At 53.5% G+C, this 12,116-nt stretch overlaps 1 protein-coding gene across 2 annotated transcripts; it reads left to right on the forward strand.

Annotated features, from left to right (window-relative positions):
* The first annotated feature begins 348 nt into the window (after positions 1–348).
* On the forward strand, positions 349–11,236 carry THEMIS2 (thymocyte selection associated family member 2). 2 transcript variants are annotated; one of them, XM_052699205.1, is made up of 5 exons: positions 349–6,823; positions 8,091–8,231; positions 8,348–8,548; positions 8,709–9,920; positions 10,461–11,236. In XM_052699205.1, exons 1-5 carry the CDS (start codon positions 6,730–6,732, stop codon positions 10,553–10,555), a joined length of 1,743 nt encoding a protein of 580 aa, XP_052555165.1. In that variant the 5' UTR covers positions 349–6,729; the 3' UTR covers positions 10,556–11,236. The 2 variants fall into 2 exon arrangements, with proteins under 2 accessions (XP_052555165.1, XP_052555166.1); XM_052699206.1 differs by having other exon boundaries at positions 10,088–10,574.
* Positions 11,237–12,116: the final 880 nt, after the last annotated feature.

Here is a 12,116-nt window from a genome sequence, read left to right on the forward strand (position 1 = left end):
ATCTGTTGTGCCTAAAATCAGTTGTGTGTCTACCCTGAAAGGTAATTCTTCAGGCAATTTTTATGTTTCCCCAGTTAGAGTGGACACCAGAGGAGCAGGTGGACAGCTGTGCTTCCTGGAGGTGTTTATGACAAGGTGTGACTTCCTCCCATTGCCTAAAGCTGAACAGTTCAAGCCTTGCTCCTGTCTTCTTACAGCACAGACATCATGTGCCCCTGTGACTGCCACTGCCTCTGTGTCTGCTTCACTTTGCTTTCTTCCAGCCAAGCCACATGAAGATAAAAGGAGAAGAAATCCTGAGGGCAGGAGCCCTGGCACAATGGAGAGTGCTGGTACCTAAATGCCTGCAAATGCTGTTGGAAGCCAACGTAATGGCTGAGATGGGCAAAGGAAGAAAATGAGATCCACAAGCCCAGGTTGGCTGAAAATAACTGGTAGTACCTGATGTGGCTTGAATGGTGCTCTGCAGATGAGAAAACCAGGACTGTTTTCCAAAGAGCTCTATCCACCAACTGTCACCTGAGCAGAAAGGACACAACAGAATGACATTTTGTCTCTGTGAATTACTGCAGGGACACAGAAAGCAGCTGGCAGCCCTACGTGCAGGGGTGGAGGGTGTCCTGAGCCTGCAGGGCCTGACTGTGAGCATGGATATGGCCTTTTGGTTCAACGAAGATCTCAAAGTGTTGTTTAGGATGTGGCACAGCTGAGAGGTTTGCCAAGGGCTCAGTGAGGTACCAGTCCATCTGAGGGATGGCAGAGAGAAGTTCACAGACTCACAGAATCATAGGGCCTGGAAGGGACCTCTGGAGGTTCCCAGACCAACCCCTTCCCCAAAAACAGGTTCCCTAGAGCAGGTTGCACAGGAAAGCATCTGGGCAGGATCACCTTCCTTGCCCTGCTGGCCTTATTTTAAATGCAGCCCGAGGTGTGGTTGCCTTTCTGTGCTGCGAGGGCACATGGCTGGCTCATGCCTAGCTGAGCAGCACCCCTAAGTTCTTTTGGTGGGGCTGTGCTCAGTCCTTTTGTCCCCTGGCTTGGAGTACCCAGCTGCAAGACTTTGCACTTGGCTTTGTTGTGGGCCAGAGCTGCTGGGCACTCGTGCCTATGCTCACTGTTCTATTCTGACCTGGTCTTGCTATGCCCTGGTGATGGCCTGAGGATCCTCTTTGTCGCCCTGTCACTTCCATGTGATGCTGAGTACCACAGGGCAAGCAGCAGAGAAGCCACTTATTGAATGCTCTGAATTTTTTTCAAGATAAATGCAAGACTTTGCATACAAACAGCCCATCCTAACCAGGGAAGATGGAGCCAAAGTTCTGGTGGCTCTTATCAAGCCTGTTTATCTCTGCTAGCACCAAAAAAATCTCTTGACACTGCAGTGACTGGCTGGGAATGCTTCTATGAGATGCTACACATGACATCTACCAGCGAGTACAGTGGAAGTGGAAATGACACAGAGGAATATGTCTTGAGCAGCTTTTTCTCTGCCAGGAGACAGCAAGCTTGAATCACAGACTCATAGGATGGCTTGGGTTGGAAGGAACCTCAAGGATCATCAGGTTCCAACCCTCCTGCCCATGAATGCTTCAGTTGAGCTGTGCTGTGGATATTGCTCTCCTTTACATGCAGCACTGCAGCTGATAGACCTTGGCCAACTGGTTGGTGCCCACCAAGCTCCTCCTTCACTCCTCCTCAGCAGGAGAGAATCCTGTGAGTTCAGGACAGTGAGTTCACTCACAAATAAGTGTCATGAGGTAAATGGACTCAGCTTGGGGAAGGCACTTGCTCTCTTCTGGTTGCTTTCTGTCTTGGATTTGTGCCACTTTCTCAAGGTTGTCAGTTCTTTATGGAAGTCAGGAAGAGGAACACCCAGTATGTTTATTACAGAGAAGTGGGATATCTGGAATTTAAAGCAGAACTTCAACCTTGAGCGAATATCTGAACCAGAAAGTCATTTTGAGACTTCACTTTTCCCCTTTGGAAGTTTCAAATCCCTTATCTGAGACTTCCATAACCTTTAGGTAGCATCAGGTAAAGCACGTCTGCATTAGTGCAGCTTCCATACATCCCAATAATCTTAACTGTTAACCACTGTTAGAATAGTGTTGGACAACCTGCAAAAGGTGAGCAAGCCATTCTGTCAATGACCAGCCTCCAATTTCCTTCAAAATCGCATTTATTCCACTGTTGTCCACTGGTTTTCTACTCCCTGCTTCCATGAGCTATGTTAGCCATATGATCAATACAGAAGTATTTCACTATTGGCCTGGACTTGAATGCAGTGGTTCTGCTGGGGGTTAAAATTCCACCCAGAATTGGCTCTTTGCTCCATTCTGGTATTGGTAGGCAAGTGGAGATACTGGTGAGGTGCTGCAACTTCCTGAATCCAAACTGAATTGTCTTCGGACCCACTGACCCTTAACGTACAAAGCAACATGATGAAGATGTTGACCTCCCAAAATATTATTTAGGAGAAAAGCCTTGGGATCTCTCCAGTTCAGTTTCTCAGATTAGTTTAAACCTCCAAAACCCCTTCTGCCCCAGTTTCTTCTATTTTCATTATTATTTTTTTTAATTATATATAATGAATCCAGGGTCCCATTCATTTCAACTTCACTGCGGTGCTTGTAGCAAGCAGAGGGCACCTCTGCTGACCCCACAGCCCTGTCAGGACCTTGCCACATACAAGTGTGTGTTTCCTTTCGCTTGCTGTGCTCAGTCCCAGCGTAGGGGCTCAGAAGTTCCACATGATTTATGAGAAACGCCGTCTGCTCACCGCTTCCTCTTAGGTTATGTGGTGTTTATGGTTGGTTGGGGTTGGGGGAAAGCCAATCCCACGAAAAAGCAACCCAAAAAACAAAAACAACTTTACGGAATGGTTGGAGTCAGAAGGGACTGTTGGAAATGAAGCAAGGTTCTGATAGAGCACGTAGCCCAGGGCAGCATCCATACAGCTTTGGGACCTGTCTGGGCAGCCTGCTGCAGTGCTCCTCATAGGCACAGCAACACCGTGTTCAGATGGAACTTCCTTCACCATTTCTTATAAAAGGGCTCCTGTCCACCCTGTCTTTTGCAGCTGTGTGGGACTGATGGAAGCGCTCTGACTGCTGGCATTGTTAGCCAACAGCAATTCCTTGGCTGATATCACTGGGCCCTTCTATCTGATGATAGGCTCCACACCTTTCTCTTTTGACCATTTTCTTTTGGCTGCTCCACATGCAGAAGACAACTCATGGTTGTTGGTGTTGGTGTTGTTGGCGCTGGTGTCAGCTGCTTCTTGCTGACCAAAATCCAAGTCGAGACAAACACAAACCCAGTTCAGCCTTTGAATTTATATAAACCATTTCCAGCATCTTTTTTCCTCCATATGTCAGTGATGATAACAAAAGGTGCTTTTTTCCTCTGGAGGAAAAGAGCAATTGCATTCACCTTCCTGTCAGCAATCTGAGCCCGGAGGATTGTGGCAACTTCCTCTGATGCAAGTCCTCTGCTTTGCCCACTGCTCATTTGCACCTTTGGAGCTTCAGGGGGATAAAAACTAAAACGTGAGCCCTGGTTGCCCACACTGTGCTGTTCCCCATACTGGCACAGTGGGATCTGCTGGTGAGGAGCTCCCACCTCCATGTCCTGTGGCTCCATAGCTGCCCTCCTGTCTGCACAGCAAGGTGCTGCTGGGCAGGACCCCTCTGTGCTGAGATCAGAGGGGACACCCAGTGAGGGCTGTGTGCCTCAGAGCCTTGGTGGTGTCACGTCCTTCATAGGGAAGTGAGGGCTGAGCACAGATGGGAATGAGGCAGTTTCGGTGTGCATGGAACCAGTGGTTCCCAGGGCCGTTGGCCTTGTCCTACAGGCAGTGCTGGCAGGAGGAAGTGAAAACACTGGGTCATTCATTCCACTCGTTTATTCAGCCCAGGGCTTTGGGACTGATGAAGCCCTGACAGCTGTTTTTTTCCTCCTGCAGCTGCTCTGTGGCTTCCTACAGGCATCCCAGCCCTCCTGGGCCCACTGCATGTGCCAACCTCTTCCCCTCTCCTGAGCCCCATTGGATGAAATCAGGCTGAAGGCTGAGCTGCCAGGAGAGCGTAGCAGATGTCGCTGCCCCAAAGCAGAGCCGCTTACCCCACGGCCTATCGTCAGCTGGCCTGGATGTGTCTTGCCCTCTCCTCGCTCCCCACACAGAGCTCAAGAGATGCTCCTGGCCCAGCTCCTTCCTCCTTGACTCCAATTTGCCATTGCAGTCAGGCCTGGCTCCTCACTGCAGCTCAGCAGCCTGCAGGCCGGCTCACAGAGGCTTCTTTCAGGCAAGATCTGGTGTGGTTTTGAGCTGAGCATGGAACCACTTCCTCCACCGTGCTTACAGTCTCCACGTCCAGGGCTGGACACCTCCATGACCATTTCTATTTTCTTAAACTTTCCAAAGAGATGGGGACACTGGGTCCCAAACATCCTGGGACAGGCGCACTCACCAGCATCCCTCTGGAGCGTGTTGCCATGTGTTGCTCAAATGCCGTGAGGATCAGGGGCAGCTGGACCAGCAGCCTACAACAGCATCCCAACAAGTGCCCATGAGCAGAGCTATGCAAGTGCTGGGTTTCCTCTATGCTGACTCTGCTTCATTGTTTTTCACGTGTGAATGGCAGCCTCAGCAAAGAGCAAGAACAGCCTTCAGTATCTTCTCCAACCGTGTTCACTGCTCCTGAGCTTTGAAGCAGCTCTATGGCATTGGTTTTGCTGGCTTTTCTAATTATCACTGTTCCCTTTAGGCCACTGTATATTTTCCTGTATGACCTTATATATTTAAACATATTTTTCTCCCTTCTGACTTTTAACCTAATTCTGTTTCCAGCCTCCCTTCCATTTTTCCCCAGACTGGCAGCACAGTACAGGTCTGCAGAGGATGATCAACATCTTCAGTGGCTCTAACCATCTCTGACTCTATCTAAGTCTGACACAGAACCATACGATCCTGTGATGACCTGCTCTCACCAAAGCTCTGCAGATGCTTTGCGCCTGTTACCTGGAGGCATTTTGGCCTCTGATTCACTTGCAAGCTCCTGATGTCCCACCTGCCTTTCTTTACCCAGGGGCTGTGAGGCACTGCCTGCAGCACCCCATTCCTGGAGGTGCCCAAGCCCAATGATAGAGGCCTGGGCATCCCAACCTGGTGCAGGGCCCCAGCCCACAGCAGGGTTAGGGCTGGGTGGGCTTTGAGGTCCCCTCCAACTGAATCCATTCTGTGATTGCACGATTCTGTGAACAGAGCATACTGAGTGCTGTTCTAACACCAGGTCACTGCTGGCTGATCAAGAGAGGCTGCTCCTGCTGCCTGGCTGCACTGAATGCAGTGTTGAACCCTGACTTCAAGAGGAATATATAGAGAAGGTCCAACAAAGGGCGACTGATGCGGCTGGGAGGCTGGGCTTGCAACACAACAGGAGCATTTTTGGAATGGGCCAATGGCCACATTTGTAGCTTGGGATATGCAAGGCTGAGCATTAGGGAAGCATTTTGTATGGGAGAAGGAATGCAGAAGGACAGGAGGTCTTCACCTTCATAGGCTGTCCTGGTCTTGACACAGCCGACCTGCTCTGGTGCCAAGGGCAGCCCAGCTCCAAGTGGAAGATCTCAGCATGTCCCTACTGCTGTGACACTTAAGGCATACTGAAGTTGCCCATGTACAGGACTCACAGTGCTGCAGCACGCTCTTTCCATCGGATCGCTTCTTCCTGTTCCAATAGAAAACACAAGTGCAGCTGATTTCTGTAGCTGGAATCGGAGCAGAGAGAGGCATGATTTTGTCCATCATCTCTTCAAAAAACTTCTCTTCAAGCTTTATTTCCACACTCAGGCCCATCTTCCTGCTGTTCCTAGCTTGCAGTTTCAGTTTTATTCATCAGCCAAGTTGGAGGAAAGCTGTAACAAAAAGCTGCAGATCTGGATCAGGTCTGGAGATCTGGAGCTGCAGATCTCCAAAATGCTGTTTCCATCTCAGCTGCATACTGGGGTCGGTGTGTGGGGCCAGTGGCCCTGGGGACCAATACTCAAAGGCTTTGGTGAAGGATGGGGTCTGTCTCAAGGGGAGAATGAGCCGGATGTTGCTGCCCATCGTGGAGGCGTGTGGCTCTGGTGTGGCCTTGCCCATGGCTGAGGCTGCTGCACCCACACGTGGTGTGGTGCACCATCAGTGTAGTGGATCCCTTGCACAGTGCAGGGGACATTTGTGTTGGGGGCAAATGGGATCTGAACGCCTGGAGGTGAGCAGGCTAAAGGTGCCTGTGTGGGTTGAGGGCAGTCTGGGCACAGCCTTTTTTTTTTGGCTCAGAGGTGCTCTGTACGGACCCAACCTCTGCCCCACAGCACTGTCTGCCTGCCTGAGCTGTGTATGGGACACATGAAGTGGGGACAGCCTGGGCAGGACAAGCTGGAGCATCAGCACATCCAGGGAAACACCGTAGCAAAGCTGGGGGCTCGTGCCTTCAGCCACTGCCAGCACTGGCAGAGCAGGGCTGGGAAGCATCGGGTTGTGGTGGATGCCAGAGTGTGGGTGTAAGGAGGATGTCAGCACAGAGCAGAGAGCTGCGGGAGGAGAGGGGTTGTGGCCAGAGAGGGAACTACTCCTGTGAGAAGCAGAAGTGAAAAGCACGCAGAAGTCAAAGCAGAGCGCAGAGCTGTTTCCTACATTATTCACTCCCTACAGAGTGACCCACAGCACCCAGCAGTGCGGGCATGGAGCCCCTCTCCTTCCAGGAATACATCTGCTCCCTGGACCCCGCCACCCTTCCCCGCATCCTCAGGATATGCTCTGGTGTCTACTTCCAAGGTGAGTACCGAGTGCCCACATCCTCCCAGGCTCTGCCACCTCCCCACATCCACTCTCAATATCACCGCAGCCTCGGCTCTCCCCTCCTGCCTTGAAGATGCCTGATTCCCTGTCAGCAGGTGCAGGGGGATGCACACATATTTGTGCTGCTGCCAGCTGCTTGTGCCTAAGGCAAACCTTTCTCCTTTACAGCCAGCACCCATTCAGCTGAGTGCCCCAGTGCTGCCAGGAAGGCGGTGGGGCGACAGAGGCCATCTGAACTCTCACCCAGGCAGTGAATCCCCTGTGGGTGGTGGCTCTGGCAGGGTTGGTGGCTCGGTGGCTGGAGAGAGGTGGGATGGCATTGGTCCTGGCCCCAGCGCAAGGAGTGGAGCAAGAGAGCATCCTCACAGTCTGATCTGAGCTCTCTGCTTCCTCCTGGGCCGTGGCCACAGAGACATCTTAGGTAAAGGTGAAGTCCTGGTGCTGCTTCAGCTGATAGCAATGTTGTGGGTGAAATGGAGTCAGAAATAACCAAATGCTTTGGCTAGATTTCTGGGCCTCTCAAAAATGCTGGAAATGCACTCTGGGTTCTTGCCTGCTGTGCTATCAGCAATGTGGCATTTACCAGCTGGACTTGTGGAATTTGTAGCATTTCTTGATGTCACACTGACTTGTAAAGAGAAAGCAGTTGTGGTGGGATAACGCTGCTCAGTTGGGATGGATGTTTAACTTCCCCAAAGACTTCCCTCTTCAGGAGCTTTGCTTTTCCAATCTTCCTGATTTGCCCAGCACCTCTCTCAGACAACTGAGAGCCTTCTCACCATGTCAACACTCGTGGGTGCAGCCCAAGTGATGCTGGCTGCCCACCCCACACAGCTGTGCTGAGCTCCACCATATTCAGCCCTCAAGGTGCCCTGTCCCAGCTCCACTCATCCAGATCTCCGCAGCAGCAACAGATTGTGAGGTCTTGTGTGACCAATAACAATCTCTACCCACTGGTAACCAAAGCATCTGGGCCCAGAATAAGTCAGCTGGGCAGAAATAACCCCATTTCTGACCAGCTTACAGCTGGAGGTAGTTTTGGTGCTGGCAGGTTCCTGCACCACTCCTGGGGTTCCCATGCTGCTGGGTGAGAGCTCTGCATCCCCGTGCTCTGCTGGGAGGCAGCGGAGCAGCGGAGCTGGCACACCTCCACCCCCAGCTCACAAACAGGAGGTGCAGGGGCCACACGGGCTGCAGATCCAGTTGCTGCCAAGTTTGTGACGGGTCCCTCCTCACCCCGTAGGGTCCGTATATGAGATCTCTGGCAACGAGTGCTGCCTGTCAACCGGGGATCTGCTGAAAGTCACGGCCGTCACACTGCAGAAAGTTATCTGTGAGAACGTGCAGACGGGGCAGAAGACAGAGCTGCCACCGACGTTTAAGGGTGAGCAGGGCTGTTCTGATCTGGCCCACTACCCCCAAGCTCCACTTCTCCCCATGGGACCCTCCTCCCCAGGAGACCTTTATGGCCACAGGGGGCTCAGCTTTGCCATCCCGCAGGTCTTTTCCAGCTCTCTTCATCTCCGTCGCCATGTCCTACACCACAGGGACCCTCCCGGCCAGGCAGCAGGCAGAAGGGCCTGACCCTGCACCAGGCTGTGGGGCAGAGCGGTGGGCAGACACAACCCCTGCTGTGCCCCAGCATCAGCCCACATGCCTTGCTGCTGAGCCCTGTGTACGAGGTGCAGGCCACCATGCACTGTGAGTCCAGTTGCAGAGTTGGGAAGGGTGCTGAGGGTGGAGGTGTCAGGTTTGGTGCTGGGATACAGGCAGCGTGTGAGGCTGCAGGGGGGGCGGTTGTGGGGAGGGCTTCTCTATGGCGTGGAGCGAGCACAAAACCAGGGCGGCTCTGCTCCTGCAGTGCACAGGGACCAGGTGAAAATCCCCTCCACGCTGGAGGTGGACGTGGAAGACGTGACGGAGGAGTCTCAAGACGTGCACTTCGCCCGGCCGCTGCTGCTCAGCGAGCTGCTGGGGATGGAGGAGGTGCTGCCAGCCCAAGCCAAGATCCTGGAGGGGCCCCAAAGCGCCGCCATCTTTGAGAGCTCCTGGGCCTCCCGCCTGCAGAAGGGGCAGCGGCTGCAGATCCACGGCTGCTCCCACTCCTGGAGGGTGTTGGCCTCGGCCCGCAGCAGCACCCGCCGCTTCCTCCTCTCCAGTGCCTACCAGGGCCGGTTCCGCCGGCGGCCTCGGCAATTTGCCGGGGTGCAGGAGCTGGCGGCCGGCCTGCAGCCAGGCCAGCGGCTGCACGTGGTGGTGACGCAGGACTGCGAGGGCCGCGGGGACGACGTGCCTCCGCTCAGCGTGGGCGACCGGCTGGAGGCCCAGCAGCTGCTGCAGAACGCCGGCAGCACCAGGCTCTTGTGCCGGCGCCGCAGCGAGGAGGAGGACGGAGAGGATGAGGAGGGCGAGGAGCTCCTGCTGCCGCTGGACCTGGGGGGCAGCTTCGTGGAGGAGGTGTGCGACAGCAAGAAGTACGGGCTGGCCGAGCTGCTGGAACGGCTGACGCTGCCGTGCGATGTGCGGGTGGTGGCCACGGATCCGGCGCTGGAGCGGGACGTGTTGGGTTCCTTCTCCTCCCTGCGCTTGGAGGCCCGCATCTCCCAGCCCTTTCTGCTCGGCAGCTTCTGCGAGGAGCCGGATGAGGGCTTTGAGATCCCGCCCCAGTGGTTGGACCTCTCCCTCATCCTCACCGGGGAGCCCGTCAGCACCCAGACCCCATCTGCACACCGCTCCCACGTGGAGGAGCTGAGCGAGGCCTTCTACTACCAACTGCTGGCACAGCTGCCGGGCGGTTCGGCCCCACCGCCCCCACGGCCCCCCAAGCCAAAGGCGGCCGGTGGGAAGGCAAAGCCACACATGGGCTGTGCCCAGGGCCAGAAGAACCAGGCACACCCCAGAGGAAGCTGCCCCCCGGCCCCTCAGCACCCCGCCAGCCCCCAGGCCCACCCGGCTCCTTTGTCGCCCCTGAAGGCAAAAAGCCTCCTTGACCAGCAGAGCACCCCCAACAAGTACAGCCCGTGCCCCTACAGGCCGGCGGCCCCACAGCTCCACGATGCTCCTGGAGACACAGGTGAGGGGATGCAAACCTCAGTGGGGGGTGGGGGATGTTTTCCACCGGGGGCACTGATGTACCCGCAGCTGTTCCCAGTTGGATGTGGGGCAGGGATGAACTGCTGGGGGACTTGCAACCGGGCACCAGGTTACCCCCAGGGTGATTTCTCCATTGCCTTGTCCCAGACATGGACCACAGCGTGAGGGGAAACAAGGCCTGGCCTCCTCCCGCGAGGAGATGAACGTGGCAGACAAACAGTTCACCTTGATCTGTCATCAGATGGGAAACATTCCTGCCCCACAGACTGCAGGCACCCATGGCAATGGAAACTGGTGTCTGCTGGGGCAGAGCAGCTGCCACCCCACTGCAAGAATCCCTCTTCCTGCCAGGCCTTTGGCCGCAGCTCACTGGGACCATTGCTGTGTCCTGGTGTGAGCACCCCTGTGGGCACATCACCAAGCCAGGGAGGAGGGGGGAGCAGCCTGGGGCACCCACTTGTAGGATTTCTGCCATAGTCCAGCTCCAATTACACGCACTGTCCGTGCTGTTCTCCTCCAGATGTGAAGAGAAGCAGTGATGAACACGATTATGAAATCATTGAAGGCAGCATCCAGAAGACGATTCGCAAAGTGCAGGCTATTCTTCCTTTTTAATCCTCTGGTTTCTGAAGCTGTCCAGGCTCCAACTATTCTTAAACCTTATGTTAAATTAATGCTATTAAACAAAGGCTGAAACAACCTCAGGGATCCTCAGATCCACAGCACAGCCTCTATTTGCCTCAATATGTGCCCACTTTGCTCAAATGCAAGCAGCTCACACACCTGAGGAACAGCCAGAGGTGCAGAATAAATCCTCCCTGCTCTGCTATGGGGGGCTGTTATGCTGTGGATCACATCCTCAGATGTTGCCTATGGGACTCTCCAATTGCACCAGAGCAGCATACAGTGGGGCAACCATCCTGGGAGCTGAGCAACCACCAACATGGCACTGAGATGCCAGCCAAGGCTTGGGGACATTTATCTCACCCAGCTCCTTCTGCATTAACATCACTCACACGCTTGTAGAATAGCGTGGCTGGAGCCCACGGCTGTGCTGTGCTCATCAGCGTTTCAGACTGAGAAGTTCTAAGACAAATTCCTTTCTTGTGGTCACTTTGTTGGAATCCACCAGAGGCCACTGAAGGCTTTCCCTACACATCCCATCCCTATCAGAGAAGGCACCACCAGTCACCAGGAGCACCAATACAGGGAAATTTCCAGTCCCAGCTGCTTTAAACTAGAAGCAGGTACAAATCAGAGCTGGAAAATAAACTTTAAACTTCATTTATTAGCAAACTGCTGTTTGAGCTTTTTTCCTCTCCCTTTGTGTAGCTTTGGGTTCAGATTTGTTGCGTTGTTCCTCATCTGGGAATCTAGGGCAGATTTACAAGGCTGCAGAGATGATCTCAAGCCCTTACTAGGACATGGGCTGGTTTCCTGCTTTCTTTCTTGCTCTGTTTCTACTCTGGGATTTACACTCACTGTCAGTGCTTTCACAGCATGGTCAGATGCTCTTGAATGCTTTAAACAGCAAAGGGTAGAATTGAAAGAATTGAACTCCTTCCCAAGTTGAAGACATTGTGATTCATTCTATGATACCTCTCTTGTCAGATCACATTTCTGGAGTCCTACAGCTCCTCTCTATACTGCAAGCAATTCCATGCATCTGCACCTCCAAAAATCATCAGGGATTTGTTTCCCAATCTACACCCCTTCCACAAGAAAAACTGCACTACTGTTGGCTTCTATGTCTGCTAGACCCCACAGCATAGAAGCTGACCTGTTACACATCCATGCCACAATTTAGCTCCACAAGTACCAAGGGCTACAGCTGTGCCACTGCCTAAAATCCAGCAGGATACACAGAGCTTATTAGAGCATTATTAACAGAAACGGAGGCACTTGGTAGGGAAGCCAGTCTCACAAGGTGCTTTGTGGAAAGAGCTACTTTTCCAAAGCTAGCTTACTTTACCTCTCTCAGATAAGATAAAAATCTGCACTGAAACCCACAGTTTGCAGCTCCTGCAGAAAGCCAGACTCACACAGCTGATGAGCAGGGAGCACCAGCTTCTCTGGCAGATCCTGTGCTAGGGAGAAAATAGAAAGCAGCTCTCAAAGAGCAGCAAACAAAGCTCCCATCTGACGGGCAGCAAATGCCTTCAGCAGTCAGCTTGAG

The sequence above is a fragment of the Tympanuchus pallidicinctus genome, unplaced genomic scaffold, assembly GCF_026119805.1.
Source record: "Tympanuchus pallidicinctus isolate F22 unplaced genomic scaffold, pur_lepc_1.0 scaffold35, whole genome shotgun sequence".
Classification (NCBI taxonomy): domain Eukaryota; kingdom Metazoa; phylum Chordata; class Aves; order Galliformes; family Phasianidae; genus Tympanuchus; species Tympanuchus pallidicinctus.